Genomic DNA, 19,068 nt, shown 5'->3' on the forward strand with positions numbered 1-19,068 from the left:
GAAATGCATGGCCATGCTAATTGATAAGGAGTTATCATTTTCAGTCTACTTAGAGTCAAGAAACTAATGATTGAATATTATAAGGATGACAGGACTATGCCTTATATTCAATCAGGATATCGAGAGACAAAGAGATTAAAATATTATTGTAAATGGTTAAATCGGATTATCGATATTCGTATAACTTGGGTAGTCATGTCTTGCTAGAGACCACTTATGACTTGTGGGCTGAAATAGAGATTTCGAGCCTACTGCCAACGTTATATGAACCTACAGGGTCGCACACTAAGAACAGACCCAAAACAGTTATGGGTTGTACAAGTCCAATGTGATTAAGTGATTAATTATATATATATATTAATAAATATATATATTAATTCGAAATTTAAGGATAAGTGTTTTCCTTAATTTATTATTTTTGGAAGATAATAAATATAGTAATTAATATATATGGATAATTATCAAAAAGGAGTTTTTGATAAACATAAACTTGTAGAATTGCAGTGAGATTGAATTCGAATTTGTCTCAAACCCTAGTGTTGTTTATCACTATAAATACACATGAAGCAATTGGTTTGAGAATCATGAAATTCATTATTCACTAAATCACTAAAATTCGAAATTGCTTGTGAAGCAATAGTACTAGCACACAAGCACTAGTTTTGGCTAAGGTCTGTTCGTGTGGATACTCGTAGAGGACGCGTTCTTTTGGAGGCGTTTCTGATCCGAGGCCAGGTATCACCAAAGTGAACCACCTCCTTCCTTCCTACATTGCTGTTGAATTCGACATACAAGTAAGTAATTATTCTGTTAATTCGAATTACATGGATCTTGGTTTGGGTTTTTAGATAAATTTTTGAAATTCCGCTGCGTTATGAACCTATAAAACCCAACATACCGGAGGCGCTATCAAAATCTTTTATTTCCTCACTCGGTGGTGTTGAAATATCAACTCTCATGCCCAGATTATAATATTGATTTGCTATAGCCGGATTGAAATAATTTGAGTTCGGAAACATTGGAAATAGGTATGAAAAATTTTGTGGATTTTGAAAATTTGGTAGAGAACTAGAATTGAGCATTTGTGGTGATATCCAAAATTTGACGTATTTAGATTAGGAAAAAGAAATGGAAAATGAGATAAATTTTGAAAATTAAATTGATTTGAATTTTGAGGGGGTGAAGAATTTTTTAAATTTGGAGAGTTGGAAATATTTTTAAAATAATTATTATCCATAATAAATGATAATTATTTTTTAAGATATAAAAAATAAAAAGATGAATATTTTTGTAGAGAGTTAATAATTCAAAATTTTAGTGTATAGAGAAATTGAACAAATAAAATAAAATCTATTTTATATTTATAGTTAAATTTGAGAAAAAAAAAATTAAATTGGACAATAAATATTAATGTTCTTATTTTACCGTTTCTCAAATTGATTTACTCTCAATTCATACATGGCCCCACCATTAAGAAGACTTGGCCTTTTTTTTTTATTTAAAAAAATAAAATAAAATAAAAGGTCTTACCATTGACCACCAAACGCTCAATGTTCATTGAGCACTTCCTAATGAAAAGTGCTCAATGACAAAAGGTTATTAAGCTCCACAATTCAACCATCGTAGATGCTCTAAAGTCCTATCACTTGACAAACCTTTTATTAAAAAGCATTAAATTCGATGATTTATTCAAAACTGAGAAAGAAGGTGCAACTGGCAGGAGTCGAATAATTATGGATTAGAAACTATTAACAAGAAGATCAATAGAGAGATTAATAGAAAGAATTATAGAGACAATGAATTATACGAGTCCTGTCTATACCTATACACACACTTTCTTAAGGCCAAATTATTTAAAGACCATCCACATTAATTTTTTTTTTCGTTTACACCCACACATTAAAAAAATTAATTGTATTATTTTTAATTTTTTTAGATTTCATCTCTACCCACGACAAGGGTACAATTAACGATTTAATAAATTTAAGGATGAAAACATTAAAAACTACTAAATAGAAGGGTTATATAATATATTTTTCTATTTGAAAAATACAAAAAAGTCCTTAAACTTTAAAAATATTCAAATAAATCCTAATAATTAATTGTTTTTAAAAAATTTGTCAAAAAATTTAAAAACACTTCCGACCCATCACTATTCTTTTCCGATTTATGAACCCGTCACATAAATTTTTACAAAAAAATTAATTTTCACTGCAAGAAATGAAAGATTGACCATCTTTATGACAAATTTTTGAAAATGCTCTTAAATCGCTAAGAAGGCGAAAGTTGTGGCTTTTGTTGTTATTGCAAATAAGCCAAAAAACATTCATGGATAAAATTCATAAAATGTTTTTAATTTATATGAGTAAAATTTGTATTTCTTTCTTTTTTTCTTAGAAAGGATATATAGATCAAAAGAAGAACAATACAAAATTAAACTAAGTTGATATTGCTAGGACTCGAATTAGCTATTAAATGCCAATTATGAAATCTTTATAACAACTCAAAACTATAAAGTATACTAATATAAATCTTAGAAAAAGAAACCCTAGAAGTTATTAATTAGACAATTCAATTTTTTTTATCATTTAAAGAGGGAGATTTGTAGAAGGATTTAACCTCACGATTTTAGCAGAATGTTAACAAACGCACAAACCATAGAGCTATAAATCATCGGTTAGACGATTCAGTCTAATGCAACAAAGGGATCGAAACGAACAACCGGAATACACATAAGTGGATGAAGCATGCCAAGAGCAAATCCTGGTTTAGATTCCATATTCACCTTTACTTTATCTCCAACAATCTTCCAATCAAAGCACTGAACCAAAGTTGCTATAGTAAGGTGGATTATACTTAAAGCCATGTTTGAGCCAGGGCAAGTTCTTCTTCCTCCACCAAATGGAAGAAAATTAAAATTCTGAATTTTAGCTTCTGATAGATTATTTTGTTCATTCAGAAATCTCTCTGGTATAAAATCTTCAGGATTGTCCCATAAATTTGGATCGCGCATTATTGAATATGCGTTGATTATTACTGCAGTTCCTTTCGGTATATCAAATCCTGAGACCTGACAATCTTCCCTGCATTCTCTGGGAATTGCAGGCGCTGCTGGGTGGAGTCTCATTGATTCTTTGACGACGGCTTGAAGGTAATGGAGATTTGAGATATCGGATTCTTGTACTCGTGTATTGCTTCCAACAATCGAGTCTATTTCGTGTCTTAGTTTCTTGAATATATGCGGATTATTGATGAGCTCTGCCATTACCCATTGCATGGTGTTTGCTGATGTATCAGTCCCTGCAATAAAGAGATCCTGAAACAAGAACACTTGGTTCAGAAATCAGAAGTGAAGGTTTGGTACCACATTTTTATGAATTGAAAGTTTTGTACAGAGCTAAATTATAGATAAATCCAAGTGGTACAAGAAAAAAAATATTAAAAAATTCAATTTGGCTTCAAAATGATGCTAAAAATCTGATCCAATAAAGTGAGTGAGTGAAATATAATAACATAATAAATATACACTAGAAAATATATTTATCAAAAATTTGAGATATGATATTTATATATAATTTTTTTTAAAGGTAAATTTTAATCTTTTCTGAGCCTGACCCTATCTTGTATCCGTCCCTGCTCCCATATAAGTAATAGTCGATTTGAAGCAAGCGAATAACTTTTCAATGTAAGTAAAAATGTTCAGAAATGAGCGGGTAACCTTTCATTTCAAAAAAATATTAGTTGGGTTACAAAATACTATAAATTAAAATCTTAGCAACTGTTTCGTGAAAAGTGTATAATTCGGTAACCGCAAAAGTTTTTAACCCGCTGATATTATCTTCAAATCTATGAATTTCGAGTTTAGAACATTAACATTACCAGAATGAAGGCCTTGATTTGGTTCCTGCTAATCTTACACTCAGTATTTTTGTCATAATATATATTCAATAATATATCCATTAAATCCCTATCCTCTTTCTCATCACCATTATCAGATCTCTTAACCCTAACTTCTTCATGTTCCTTCATTATCTTCTCGAACAAGTTATCAAATTCTCTCAGTACACCTTCTAGTTTTTCTCTATTCCACCAAGAAACTAACCGTTTCAACGGTCCAACCATAGTAGCTATAGCCGCTTTTACGGTCAAATCAAACGACTCTATAACCAATTTTCTCACCCTTTGAGCTTCATCATCTTCCCCTGAACATCTATTGCTCATCACCATTCTGCATATAGCGTTATTCATTAGCTTCGATAACTCTTCGATCATATCGACGCATTCTTGTCTCTCACTTTTCTTTAATAAGTTTTTCAAAAAACTCGTAATCTCTTCGCAGCGAACCCCTCGGGATCTTTCGATCTGTCGCGACCCTAGCAGCTCTGTCATGCAAAGTTTCTTCATGAATTTCCAGTAATCCCCGTAAGGAGCAACGATAAAACCCGTGTTTCCGAACAATATCATGTCTTCGAAAGGCGAATACGGCTTTGCTGAGAAAGCAATATCATTGGTTTTGTATATCTCAGCGACGTGCGCTGGGGAAGAGACTACGAGGACGGGGCGAGAGCCGAGGCGGAGATAAAGGAGGGAACCATATTTATTAGTGGAGAGATTGCGTAACGATTTCCATACCGATAGGCGAAGGAGATGAAGATGGCCGATAAATGGAAGAGCGGGCGGGCTTGGAGGAAGGTGGAGATACGGAATCTTGCTTGGTATTTTGAAGAAGTTTCGGAGGAGAAAGCGCGAGATGATGATGGAGAGGAAGAAAAAGATCAAGTAGGACTGAGTATCGCCATTAATGGTGGCCATTGGAAGTACGGATTTGGTCATTTTGTTACTCAATTTATAAAGATGAGAATGTGCAGCTTATTATGTAAGACATTGCGGTCTATAAAATGTGGTTTGTAATGGAAATTTGCTAGTCTTGGAATACACGAAAGAAAAGGTAAAACCATTAAACTTTTTTAGTCGACTTAGTCGAACGCTCCCTCTATTTTCACTCATCTTGAAGTCTCATACACTTTAAGAAGAGCTGACAGTAAAACAGTAAAATATACATTTTTAAATTTAAGGCAAAATGAATTTATCTACCTAAAAATATTGTTACCTTTTATCAAATATACGATGATTTTAAAATTTATCAATTTGCTCTGTCATTTATTCATTTTTTTTCGGTTAGCCCATCCGGTTTTCAGGGTTTCGCTGACTAATCCAGATCCGCCCCGCGTCGCGAACCTACATGGTGGGTAAGTCTGCCAGTGGAAATTTTCTGCATTAAAACTCGAACCCAAAACCTTGCTTAAGTAATATCAAACCGCTTAGCATTTGGACTAACCCCATTAATCATTTATTCATTTTTTTGCCATATGTATAAGACTTCAAAGATGAGTGATGATCATTAAGTAACCTATGATGAAATTGAAAGGTTAAAAAGCTAAAGAATTTGGAAGCTAAGAGGAATCCGCATAGGCTAGACATCAAAACTGAATTACATATGGCTTAAGAAGAGAAAGCCACTTGGCTAAATTGTATTGATAGTTCTTTCATAGCTCATCTTTATAGTATAACTAGGTCGATACCCGCGCGTTGCGCGGATAAAATTAAATCGTTGTATGAATTATGAGGGCATTAATATTCATAATATTGTTCCGTCAAAATTAAATCTATATCTGTTAATATTTATCATTGTAACGAAAATATAAATCAAAATAATTGCGCATGTGAAGAATTTTTTTCGTCATTTGAGGGCATCAGATTATTGTGATACAACAACAATCTTTATGATTTCTTTGCTATTCCATGCCTAAAACATAAAAGTCCACAAGAAAACCGCCTCGTAACAACATTAACTCGTTATTTATCCATTGTTTTCTTTTTAACCTCATCAACATTTCTGTCTATGACATATGTATCGGTTACAATTAGGACTGCAAGTACAAAAAAACTACAATGCTTATAAATCTAGTATTTGTAGTTGAATTGATAGTTGGATCCATAATAAGAGTACTAATTATAAATGTGATAACACTTGATAGTGTTGATTTTCTCTAAATATATAGGTGATTATATAATTAGAGTTCTATTGAGCTTTCAAATGGTTCTTAGTTTAAGAAATTTTCTACGTTAAAAGAGCCTATAGATATAAGATCCCATTTTGTATTGCAGGTCAACACAACAATTGATCAATAATCATATCTGTGAATATAACATATGATGCAAGTGTTTAGTTTTAGCCCTCAAATCTAGATACATGAAATTGACAAATTTTCATACCACAGAGCTATTTTCTTGATCAGATCACGAATTATTAAAAATTGAAAAGCAAATTGAACGTAAATATGAATGTCATTTCACCACTTCTTGAATTAGACTATACCATTCTTAAATAATTAAACTTGTCATATTCTATTTATTCAGTATCCAAGATCTATACCTGAAATTATGATAATAAAAAATACAAGTGAATCTAATTATCAAAATAGGTTCTTTAGTTTAAATCACCGCCACCTCCTGTTCATTGTAAGATATCTAATAAAAAAACCATCCCAATAAAAATACCCATGATCAATTCAAACTCCTAACAAAAAATGCCAGTTTATGTTTAAATGAATATTGAATTAGTTTATATAGATAAACCAACATGGAAAAAAAACAGTGCAATAATCAAGAGAAATACTAATTTGTCATCTTATTCAAACTCTTTGTCATCTTATTCAAACTCTTTTTGACTACGATGACAATACAATCTACAAAATACCAAAAATAAAATAAACTCAAGAGGCAGTAAAAATTATAAAATACCTATAAAGAAGACTCAAGAGCTTAATAATAGAAATAAGAGGTGCATCAAACTATTGTATCAATTGGCAATTTACTAAATTAACAATTCATTATTATCTGCATATCAAATATATAAATAAACAAATAAACCTAGAAGCTTGGCACTACACAAATCATTTTAGCCTATATATAATCTAAAAGATAAAAAAGCCAGGCAAAAAGACACCCAAACAGGTCTATGAAATCATTTATCGAGTATGTATACCGACTACATTACAATAATGTAAATAGTATTTATCTAAAATAGAAAAATGAAAGAATCAATACCTGCTAATGAAGCATTATATATAATACTGAAAACAAAATCATCTGAAACACGACAAAACAAGAGGAATTGTTTAAAAGCTGCATAATTGTTTGTGATGCAAAATTGATCCTCAGAATGGGTAAGCTGAATTTGTGGAAGACTGAAGATGGGTTAAATAGAGCAGCATATGTCATTGAAGAGTTAAAATTGCAGATGGCAATGAAGAGTTGTGTAACGTTTTCTTTTTATTGATACTGAAGAGGGCAACAATTAATATGAAGAGTTAAAATTGTTGCAGTTTTGTTTTTTTAGCAGTCCAAGGAGCACAACAGAGTGCCCAAGCGTTTTGAAATTTTACAAGTCCACAAGTCCACGTGTAAGCATAATAGAGTGCCACTTGTCACATTTGTGTTAAAAAGAATTGGAGCTCAGAATTATAATATAGTATAGATAAAGATACCAAAAATGCTGAAACCCTAATATGAATTTAAAAAAAAAACCATACCACAAATAAATTAAAATAAACATAAATCACAATTTTGGAGGCACAAATGATTGAATTTGGTCCGTAAGCGAAGGATTTCATGAGTAAAAGCTGATGTGTATTTGTTTGCTAGTGTTTTATGAAATTTAGTTTAGAAATCGCTTAAATCGCACATCGAACTTGAATAGAGTTACGAAACTGGCACTATCCAGCTTTTCGATCCATTTTCTCCAAAATCTCTAATTGTAGTACACACCTGAATCAAAGAGGATTAAAACGAACAACAGGAATACACATAAGTGGATGAAGCATGCCAAGAGCAAATCCTGATTTAGCTTCCATGTTCACTTTATCTCCATCAATCCTCCAATCAAAGCTCTGAACCAACGAAGCTATAGTAATGTGGATTATACTTAAAGCCATGTTTGAACCAGGACAAATTCTTCTTCCTCCACCAAATGGAAGAAAATTAAAATCTTGTAATTTAGTTTCTGCTAAATTATTTTGTTCATTCAGAAATCTCTCTGGTATAAACTCTTCAGGATTTTCCCATAAATTCGGATCGCGCATAATTGAATATGCATTGATTATTACTGCAGTTCCTTTCGGTATATCGAATCCTGAGACTGTACAGTCTTCTCTGCATTCTCTAGGAATTGCAGGTGCTACTGGGTGGAGTCTCATTGATTCTTTGACGACGGCTTGAAGGTAATGGAGATTTGAGATATCGGATTCTTGTACTCGTGTATCTATTCGGACAACGGAGTCTATCTCTTGTCTTAATTTCTTGAATATATGAGGATTGTTGATTAGCTCTGCCATTATCCATTGCATGGTGTTTGCTGATGTATCAGTCCCTGCAATAAAGAGATCCTGAAACAAGAACAGTATTTCAGAACAAATACTTAAATGAATATTATTTTTTATTTTATTTATTTTGGTTACCAAAATGATCATCTCGTTTTACTGGGAGATCACTTGCCGGCACATGATGCTAACGTGCTCACATATTCAACATCAAATGTCACGTCATTTAGTATCCTTTCTGAAATAAAATTTACAGTACAATATCATTTTTGAAATAAAATTTATAGTTTGATGGTCCTTTAGAATTTATATTTAAAACAAAATAGTAACTTTTCGGTAGGATATTAAACTATGTAGATCATTAGACTTTACTCAAATTACAGAAAGATCACTAAAAAAACTTTTGTTACAAAATGATCATTGAACTATACCTTTTACTACAAAAATGTTTATGTTGTTACAAAAACAACATTAAACTTTTCGTGAATTACAAAAATGTCACTAGATAATACCTCTTATTACAAAAAGGTCATTAAACTATGTTCCTTTTTGTAAATTTGGCTTGCCACGTAAGCGAAAATGTTGCGTTTTTGCTATAAAACGCAACGTTTTAGATGGATGAACCCCTTTGTAATAAAAATTATAGTTCAATGACCATTTTGTAACAAAAGTTTTTTTAGTGACCTTTCTGTAATTTAAGGAAAGCTTAGTGATCTACAGAGTTTAATATCCCTTTTCGGTATATGACATCCAGTGAAATAAAATGAAATAATATTCTATAACTAGGTGAGTTTTTAATACCCAAAAAAAGTAACATGAAAATTACCAGAATGAAGGCCTTCATTTGGCTCCTGCTCATCTTAAACTCAGCATTTTGGTCATAATATATATCCAATAATATATCCATTAAATCCCTATCTTCTTTCTCATCACCATTATTATTTCTCTTAACCCTAACTTCTTCATGTTCCTTCAATATCTTCTCAAACAAGTTATTGTATTCTTTAGGTATCCCTTCTAACTCTTTTCTAATCCACCACAAAACAAACCCTTTTAACGGTCCAAGCATAGTTGCTACAGCCATTTTTGCAGCCAAATCAAACGACTCTACCACCAACTTTCTCACCCTTTGAGCTTCATCATTTTCCTCTGAACATCTCTTGCTCATCACCATTCTGCATATAACATTATTTGTTAACTTCAGTAACTCTTCAATCAAATCAACACATTCTTGTCTCTCACTTTTCTCCAATAAGTTGCTCAACAAACTCGTAACCTCTTCGCGTCGAACGCCTCGGGATCTTTCGAGCTGTCGGGATCCTAACAATTCTGTCATGCATAGTTTCTTCATGAATCTCCAGTAATCACCGTAGGGAGAAATGATAAAACCCGTGTTTCCAAACAACATCCCGTCCTCGAAAGGCGTTTTTGGCTTCGCTGAGAAGGCGATGTCGTTGGTTTTGTAGATCTCTGCGACGTATGTCGGAGAAGAGACGACAAGGACGGGGCGTGACCCGAGGCGGAGATAGAGGAGGGAGCCGTAATTAGTGGAGAGATTGTGTAATGATTTCGATACCGATAGGCTGAGGAGATGGAGATGGCCGATAAATGGAAGAGCGGGCGGGCTTGGAGGAAGGTGGAGAGATGAATTGCTTGGTTTTTTGAAGAAGTAGTGCAGGAGAAAGCGTGAGATGATGATGGAGAGGAAGAAGATGACCAAGTAGGACTGGATGTCGCCATTAATGGTAGCCATTCAAAGGTTTTATATAATTCTGTGTACTAATTTAGCCATTTGATTATGCAACTTATATAGATGAGAATGTGCAGCTGATAAAGGACATTGCCGGCCTATAAACTGTGATTCATAATGGTTAAGGAATGAACTAAAATTGAGGTCAATCCTTTCCTTTGTACTCATCGAAGATAATAAAGAAAGGAAAAACCTTCATGAGGATCCTCTACTATTATATTTTAGGCTAAACCCATTTAGAGGCCCTTGTATTATATCATTTTTGTTCAAAAAGTCCTTGTACTATTTCTTTGTTTTTCAGATCCCTGTACTTGGCAAAATTCTGATTTTCAGGTCCTTTTGAGGGACTGGAGGAACAAAAAAATTGTAAGTAGAGAGACTGGATAAAACTAAAAAAAGATCTGAAAATTAAAAATTATATAAGTAGAGGGATCTGAAAAACAAAAAAATAGTACAGAGACTTTTTAAACAAAAATAATATAGTACAAGAGCCTCTAGATAGATTTAGCCTATATTTTACTAAACATTAACATAGTTTTGAATTGTCCCATTACTATAAATATTAGAAAATAAATCTATATATCAAAAATTATAGTTCATCTATCAGTCTAAAAAAACAATCTACTATTTTAGTTTAATTTTAGGATTAATGTCAAAAAAAAATCACGAACTTTACACGTTTTCTTATTTTAATCATGAAGTTTAAATTTTTTCATTTTCATACATGAACTACCACTTTTTCCCAAATTCATACATGATGCTGATGTTGCACTCATTCATTGGTGTAAAATGACCTCCATCTCAGCGAATTACACCAATGGAGCCGTGACACCTCAGCACCGTGCATGAATTTGAGAAAAAGTGGTAGTTCGTGCATGAAAATGAAAAAATTTAAAATGGAACAAAGGATCACTTTGGCCCCTCAACTTGGCACAAAGTATCAAAAACGTCCAAATTGAGAAAACCGGATCACTTTTACCCTGAACTTGTCAAAACCGGTACAAAAAGACCCCTATGCTGACGTGACACCTTAATTGGAGAGTGTGTTACTAATTAATTAAAAATTATCCTAATTAATCATATTTAAATACTAATTAATTATAATTTAAACCTAATTAATTCAGGGGCCTTTTTAGACTTTTTTCAAAAACAAAAATCAAATTTTTTTCTCAGTTTCCGGCGAGGAGGAATCTCCTCGCCGGAGCAGCAGCTCCGGTCTGTTCTTCAGAGAACAGACTCGCCGTCTGTTCTCTGAAGAACAGACGAAGGGTCTGTTCTCTGAAGAACAGACCCGCCGTCTGTTTTTCAGAGAACTGACGGCCGGTCTGTTCTCTGAAGAACAGACCCGGATCTGTTCTTCAGAGAATAGATCCAGTCTGTTCTTGAAGAAGAACAGATACCCAGATCTGTTCTTCTTCAAGAACAGACCCACGGGTCTATAAAAAAATTTAAATTTTTTTAGTTTTTTTTGTTAAAAAATTAATTTTTTTTATGTTTTTATTAAAAAATTGATTTGGGGATTAATTTGTTATATATAAAAAAATTTAGGGGTTAATTTGTTATATAAAATTTTAATTTAAAAGGATTAAATTGTTTTTATTTTAAATTATTAGGAGTTAATTTAAAATGTTAAGAAAAAATTAGGATCATTTTAACCTCTTTACCATTTAAAACCACCTAGGATTAAAGAAAGAGAAAATTAGCCCTACTACGGGCTTGGTCCTTTTTATTATGATTTTCACGGTCCCAAATGTTCATTTAACATATTACGGTTTCCAAAAAAAAATTTTGACTTTTAAATTATTTCTTGCACAAATACAAATTTTAAATTGGCAAAATACAAAGCCCTTATTTCTTATCAACCACGATCAGTTGCATGTTTCCTTTTCTTCTTGATCTTTCATAGATTCTCGCCGCAATTATCTCCATCTTTTCATCAACCATATCTTTCCATTTTAGTTTGAATTCAGATTGCCACTCTCAGATATGCTTTTTTCCCAGCCCCGTTGCATAAACTCATCGCTTCCGGTTATCCGATTCTCTCTTCTCAAATCATGCCCACCCATCATCAATAACTTCGGTCGCCCCGTTTTCATTTTCTCTCGGTTCTTTCATTTCAGACTCAAATACATACGCTTCGCCTCTCATTTCAATTCTCAACAACTGTTCGCCGATTCTCAACTCGGCCGTTTCGAACTAACCAGGTATAACCCACTTACAATTCTAATTTGTTCATCATTTTGATGCTGTCAGGCTTGTATTATATGATTTTTTTTAATTATTTGCAAGTTTGATACTTAGGTGACCATTTGAAATATTTCATCTTTTAGAATCATGGTTTTGTGGGTAGTGGTCTGATTTAGACGCAATGGTGATACACCTTCGTTTGTGGTTAACTATGTGTAAACTGACAGTTAACCAGTGTTTTTTTTTACAGAAAAATGAAGCATACTAGCATACTAGCAATATTGACAGCGATGAGGAGGTGGAATCGAAACCAAAACTGAAGGGGAGGCAGAAGGATTAAATGTGTTGACAGATTGAAAGATTTAGATTTAATTTTCTTTATTAAATGAAAATAGTTGTAATTGTCAAACATATATTGTATTTAAGTTACCAGTTAGTTAACTTTTTAGGTTTAGTGTGTTGTTTGTAAATTATATGCACTATATATATAATATCAATAAATTTTAACTTAACTAATAATATTATAGAAGTTAATTGCATGTTAACTTCATAAAACATGAATATATATTGATAATTACTTTTTTTAATTACAGTTAACTAATATGTGATTAATAGTTAACTAACAATTATTTTTGTACGTATGATTATTTTTAAAATAATTGAAATTTGATGTTCAGTTGTTTTTTTGTTATATTTGAATAATTTTGAAAATATTTAGGGGTAATTATATGTTTTCTAACGGCTAACTATTAGTTAACTATATTTGTGTTGGTTATCTAAAATATGTACTTATCATAATGTTAATTATCTTTTTTTTATTAGTTAAAGTTAACTAATAAGTGATTACTGGTTAACTGACAGTTAACTAATTTGGTGTACTATTAATTTTAGGATATATTATTGTTAGATTTATCTAAAAATGATTTTATGATGTTAATAGTTTTTTTATTAAATTTAATTTATTAATGGTTAACTACATGTAAACTGACATCATATCAGTTTTTTTGTTTTACAAATAGAAGAATTTATATTTTGTATTCATATTTGTTGATTGTTTATGATGAGTTGACGAATTTCTTGTTTTGCTGGATTTTTTTTATTTCTCAAATGCTTGTTGTTTTCAATTTTTTAATTATTTTATTTTTTTGGTTTCCCTTTTGCCGTTTATGGCATATAATTCAAATTTACTATAATTAAGGATTATTAAAGATTCTTGAATATTAATTGCTATATATTTATGCTTTGAGATTTTATAGGAGATTTTGATTCTTTTAACCACTTCCTTCCTTTTTTATATTTGACAGTAATTTTCAAATATCATAAAGTTATTTGTGCAATTTGGAAACTTAAAAAATATGTCATCAACTTTTTTTTGGTCAACAGTAAAAATCAAATTAAGTATAACCATGTAGGGTACTTATTTATAGAAGCCTTAAAGAAACCCGGAGAGTGTATCTCACTCTCTTAAGTGAGAGTGGGGAGGGGTCTTTTTGTACCAAATTTAACAAGTTCAGGGTAAAAGTGATCCCGTTTTGCTAATTTGGACGTTTTTGATACTTTGTGCCAAGTTGAGGGGTCAAAGTGATCCTTTGTTCATTTAAAATGCATGATTAAAATGAGAAAACATGTAAAGTTCGTGAATTTTTATGACATTACCCTTAATATTATAAATTGCGTTAAGTTATACTCAAACTAGATCGATGCCCGCACGCTGCACGAGTGAAATATAAATTTATAGATTTTCAACATATTTTTTAAATAACATTTAAATTTATTATTAATAATATTAATTTTTTTTGATAACATTCAGTTTGTAGATAAAGTATCATAAAAAGTGTTCACATTAAAAATATAATAATTTAATGGATTTTTAAAAATTGAATATTCAAGATAAGATAATTTAATTGAAATAAATATATTAAACCGAATAAGAAGGCAATATATTAAAAATATTATATCTTTAATTATATTTAAACATAAACTTTAGAAATAATCAACTAATGATAGTTTTGATGATGAATATAGATAAAAAAACTAATCCTCTTATAATTAAGCACATCAATGATATTGAAAGAATATAAAAATAAAATTACAAAATAAATTTTGCATGACTTAATAACATTGTCTCCAATATTGATATATGAATACAAATAGCTAAAAGGAAAACTTAATAATAAAATTATAAAACTTTTTAAAGCTTTATATATTTAAAGTTTAATTAGTTGAATTTAAAGTTATTTTTTAAAATGTATTATATTTATAATTGGTAAATATGAATAATATAACATAACATTTCAACGATAAATAAAATTAATTTCATAGGGTTAATTGCAAATTAATCCACGAACTTTACCCTAATTTGCAATTACAACACGAACTTTGAAACTTGGCAATTTAATACATCAACTTTCATTTTTTTTGGCAAATTAGTACACCGACCAATCATACAACAACATGTGGCTTTATATGACAATGTCCACGTTAGTGTTTTTTCAGTTCGGTGTATCAATTCGTCAAAAAATGAAAATCGATGTACCAATTTGCCAAGTTTTAAAGTTTGTGTTGTAATTACAAATTAGGGTAAAGTTTGTGTATTAATTTGCAATTAACCCAATTTCATAACTATTTCTTTTTTTATAAATTTTAATTTTAATTAACTAAACTAAATTTCATACACTTTTTGTATTTGATAACTTTTAAAATAATAACTTAGCTTTTTCTTAAATTACAGAATTTATTGATATCAATTAAATTGTACAATTTATCAATACAATATAGTAAAATTGGTAGCTTAATTTTTAAACAAGTCTTATTGGATGGAGTGAGCCCTCATAAAAACCGTCCATAACACTACCGTAGGACAACAAATATGGTTTTTTCCCCTTGTCTTCATCGTTCTCTCATAGAGCTCCTGAGCATTTTAGGCGTTGTCCTTTATGGTAGTGTCTATTAATCATAACATAAAAGACTAGCAAATACGCATAAAAGAATGTGTTATATTAGTAGTAGAGCCAAAGTGTACTTTGAGTCTAAGGATATCTAAAGAATTTAGCATATTTATGATGGAATTCCATTGGAATTTGATGAAATTAATGCTGGAATTCCATGTTCAAAGTCTGTAATAAGTCTATTGGTCAGAAAGGAGTGTCACTTGGATTGATAAGCTGGATCAACATTCTTCATGTGTGCTAGTTAATTAAGCTATTAGCAAATAGAATAATGACACTTCTATATAGTTACCTTATTCAGCTTAGTATATAAACCAGCTGAGATTATCTTTTTTATTAATGAAGAATTCTATATTTTCTTCAATTATCTGATTTCTACATAGTATCAAAGCTTTAGAAAATCAAAATTTTAGAGTTTCTCAAATTCAATTGCTTAGTGTCACGACCCAATTTCATGGATCGCGACCGACGCTAGGGTATGGGTAATGGTCATACCAAAACCCGTAGCAAGCCTTGCGGATAACCTTATATACAAATGAACCTGCAAGAAAACTACTGCTCGGGGGCAACCGAGACTCCAACCTAAGTCTAGCAGTTTATACAACAGTTCTAATATCATAACTTGATAATAATCCGAAACTGTGAATCATGCCTCAAATATAATAATCCAATGTAACATGCTAAAGTATAATAATATAAAAGTCGTACCACTACGACAAACCAAGGTATAATAATCAAACACTATACTAGTTCTACCGCGGTCTAAGAGTTTAAAATAACAGACTAGTTTTATTGACATTAAAACCTCCAAGAATCAACAGCTGGAGATGACCAAGCTTTTAAATCATAGACCTGGAAAAATTGGGAAAAACAACGGGGTCAGATATACTGAGATGAGTTCGCAATACTATTTACATTTATTAAGTTTAAAACCCTTAAATCAAAACCTTTTATATTAATATAATATGATTATGGAATAACAGTATTGAAATGATCCTAGCGTAAGTATGACATAACATACTAATAAACCCAGAGTGGACGGGAACACATCCTCGTCATATACCAGCGTATGCAAGACATTAGTCTGCCGATCCCAGAGTACTTACCGGTGCACACAGTCTCGATACAAGCCTATCGAGCAGCTCGTTTCAATCCAGATCCATAATCGCTTAAAATAGTTCAAAATATTTATAATACTAAAATAAGATGCGGTACTTAATAAAGCGGTAAATAGCACTACAAACTCACTGCTTGCTTATCCACGTGAAATCTTGGCAAACAGCTAACCCTGCGTAGACTCCGAAGCACGAGCAGTCGACGGGTCTAAAATAATGTATAAGTTAAAAACCATACAACCCCTAACTTTAAGAATACTAGACAACCACATAGGACTAGTATCTCATCCATAAGCCAAAGTATATGCCAAGGCATAACAATCAAACGTATACAATCCATAGCAAAAGTAATACCAGAGTCAAAATAAGTTAAGCCTAATTGAGTTTCCTTTTGAAGACATAATCCGGATAGCTTATATAACTTGAAAACCTTAAAATCAAGTGAACTCCCAGAGTTGTGAATTAGCCAAGTTATACAACTACACGCTTAATCTCACATGTCGGGGGACTCAAGTCTAACCCGACCCAACGTTATGCCAGAGTAAAACTAAAGTAAAACCAAAGTATAGATCCGGAACCTTTAAATCAAAACATTGCTCATTTGAAAATACGGAACTCAACCTAACTTAACAACAAAGATACACATTTACAACAAACCCAAAGCTAGCCCCACTTGGTCAAAACACCCAAAGTAGATACAAGCGTGTCACAACAATTAAATAGGTTCTAAATATGCATTTGAGTTCACCAACTCAGATCTGAAAATAGAGAAGCCAAATCAACCATTTATATGGCATAACATTGCCACCTTACATATTAATAATATGAAATCAAACCAATGATTTTTAAACAATGCCAACATGTTACAAACATCCAAAACATCCTTATAATCACTTATGGGCAGCCACCTATGTCTTGAAAAACAATCAAGTCAAAACAAGTTGAATACATGCATTAATCCAAAAACCAACCTTAAATCTATCAAATAAGCCAAATAACATCAAGTTGAATTCGTTAACCTACAACATCCCTAAGTATGAATTTCCAGCAATACAATGTCACCCAAAAATAGTATTGAATCATGACAATATCAAACCAAAGTCCTATCATTCAATTCCATCACTTTATATTATAACTCTAGAGTGTAATTCAACCACAACACATACTAGAATCATCTTAACATGCAATTTAGATTTGACATGATGAAAACAGTAGGTAAAATCATAATAGTAACGCAACAACGAATCGATAGAGCAATAACAAGTTTAAGCGAGAGAAACGGCACATACCGCGACAAGAATTATAAAACGAATCGAGGAACAATGAAATTAGATTAGATCAGCCCCTTCAACACCCAAAGTCGCTGGAAAACAAAGATTGAACTATTACGAATCGAACCAACGAAGGAGTAACTATAAACACGAGAAAAGATGAACGAAATATTTACCAAATTCCGAAATAGAGAGGGGAAGGTGAAACAAGGATCAATCTCAGAGAGTGAAAGTGTTTTAGGCCGGCTAGGGTTACTAGGAATGAATTAGAAGTGTTTAAAATCAGATAAGGGTCTATTTATATGTCAAAGAAATCGAATTTACACGCATCGCGCCTTCACAAAAGGCACAACAAGCCTGGGTCGCGTTGCGAGGCGCGATGGCCCAACGCGCCTCAAAAACAGATCCAACAGCTAACTATCTTTCGGGCGCAGCTAGGGGTGTGCAAAACCGAACCGAAATCGAAAACCGAACTGAAACTGAACCGAAAATCGCCGGTTCGGTTTTAAAATTAAGATTTTTTAATACATCTGTTCGGTTCGGTTTTGAGCTTTCAAAAACCAAAAAACCGAAAAAACCGATATATTAAAATTTATTAATTTTTTTATTGAAATATTACTATTATTTTTTAAAAATAATACTATTTTCTTTCATATTTAAGTGTTATTGTATGTAAAACATCACAATTGACTTACATTTGAATTTGAATTTTAAATTTAATTTTTTATTTTTTTTATTTTAATTTTAATTTTTTATGGATAAAATTTAGAGAAAAAAGAATTATTTTCCTATGTCGGTAAAATCGAAAACCGAACCAAACCGAACCGATTTTTTTGTTCAAAGTTCTGACCGGTTTTAAAACTCTTAAAAAACCGATCGGTTTTGATAATTCCACTTCCGAACCGAACCGAAAAACAGAATGCACACCCCTAGGCGTAGCATGTCCGAAAATGAGTCCAATCCAATGGTGCAATTGGGAGATATGGATGTTTTATCAAAACATGTCAGATTTAGAAGGCACACGAACACATCATCGATTATAATCCGGATACAAATCAAATCGCCATCGAAAACTCACACGACATATACGACTCATATAAGAAACAACTCAAACCCCAATTAAAGTGTCAGACTTGCTAAAGCCACCATAAACAATCCGAAACCAAGTTGGAAACACAACGAAACTATGACGGAAAAACACGGGATATTACACTTAGCTCATTTTTTTTTTGAAGATTGAAGATAGAAATGGAAGATATTACGATGAACAACAACTTCTCTGGAAATTGCAATCAAGAACGATTTGCTATCACTTATAATGGAGATCCGCTGCTATTACAGAAATCAGATCATCCCAATCTTACTTTGGTTAGTTTTTCATTAACAATCAACAATTATTTTAGCTAGAGCAGACCA

At 31.8% G+C, this 19,068-nt stretch overlaps 2 protein-coding genes across 2 annotated transcripts; both read right to left on the bottom strand.

The window, feature by feature from the left end:
• Positions 1-2,513: 2,513 nt before the first annotated feature.
• Positions 2,514-4,850, bottom strand: LOC126660053 (cytochrome P450 705A22-like). Its single transcript, XM_050353378.2, has 2 exons — positions 3,880-4,850; positions 2,514-3,316 (listed from the first exon to the last, which is right to left on the bottom strand). The coding sequence occupies exons 1-2, from the start codon at positions 4,831-4,833 to the stop codon at positions 2,687-2,689; spliced, it is 1,584 nt and encodes a 527-aa protein (XP_050209335.2). The 5' UTR covers positions 4,834-4,850; the 3' UTR covers positions 2,514-2,686.
• Positions 4,851-7,835: 2,985 nt separating this feature from the next.
• On the bottom strand, positions 7,836-10,138 carry LOC126661571 (cytochrome P450 705A22-like). Its single transcript, XM_050355425.1, has 2 exons — positions 9,208-10,138; positions 7,836-8,447 (listed from the first exon to the last, which is right to left on the bottom strand). The coding sequence occupies exons 1-2, from the start codon at positions 10,132-10,134 to the stop codon at positions 7,836-7,838; spliced, it is 1,539 nt and encodes a 512-aa protein (XP_050211382.1). The 5' UTR covers positions 10,135-10,138.
• Between the last annotated feature and the right edge of the window lie 8,930 nt (positions 10,139-19,068).

This window comes from Mercurialis annua, linkage group LG8 (assembly GCF_937616625.2).
Source record: "Mercurialis annua linkage group LG8, ddMerAnnu1.2, whole genome shotgun sequence".
NCBI lineage: Eukaryota > Viridiplantae > Streptophyta > Magnoliopsida > Malpighiales > Euphorbiaceae > Mercurialis > Mercurialis annua.

What these genes read in the sequence shown, in the direction of transcription:
- LOC126660053 (XM_050353378.2), bottom strand. Translation starts at nt 4,833, where the DNA reads ATGACCAAATCCGTACTTCCAATGGCCACCATTAATGGCGATACTCAG. An exon ending in AAATCAAGGCCTTCATTCTG is followed by an intron (nt 3,317 to 3,879) that starts GTAATGTTAATG and finishes TTCTTGTTTCAG; the next exon opens with GATCTCTTTATTGCAGGGAC.
- LOC126661571 (XM_050355425.1), bottom strand. Translation starts at nt 10,134, where the DNA reads ATGGCTACCATTAATGGCGACATCCAGTCCTACTTGGTCATCTTCTTC. An exon ending in AAATGAAGGCCTTCATTCTG is followed by an intron (nt 8,448 to 9,207) that starts GTAATTTTCATG and finishes TTCTTGTTTCAG; the next exon opens with GATCTCTTTATTGCAGGGAC.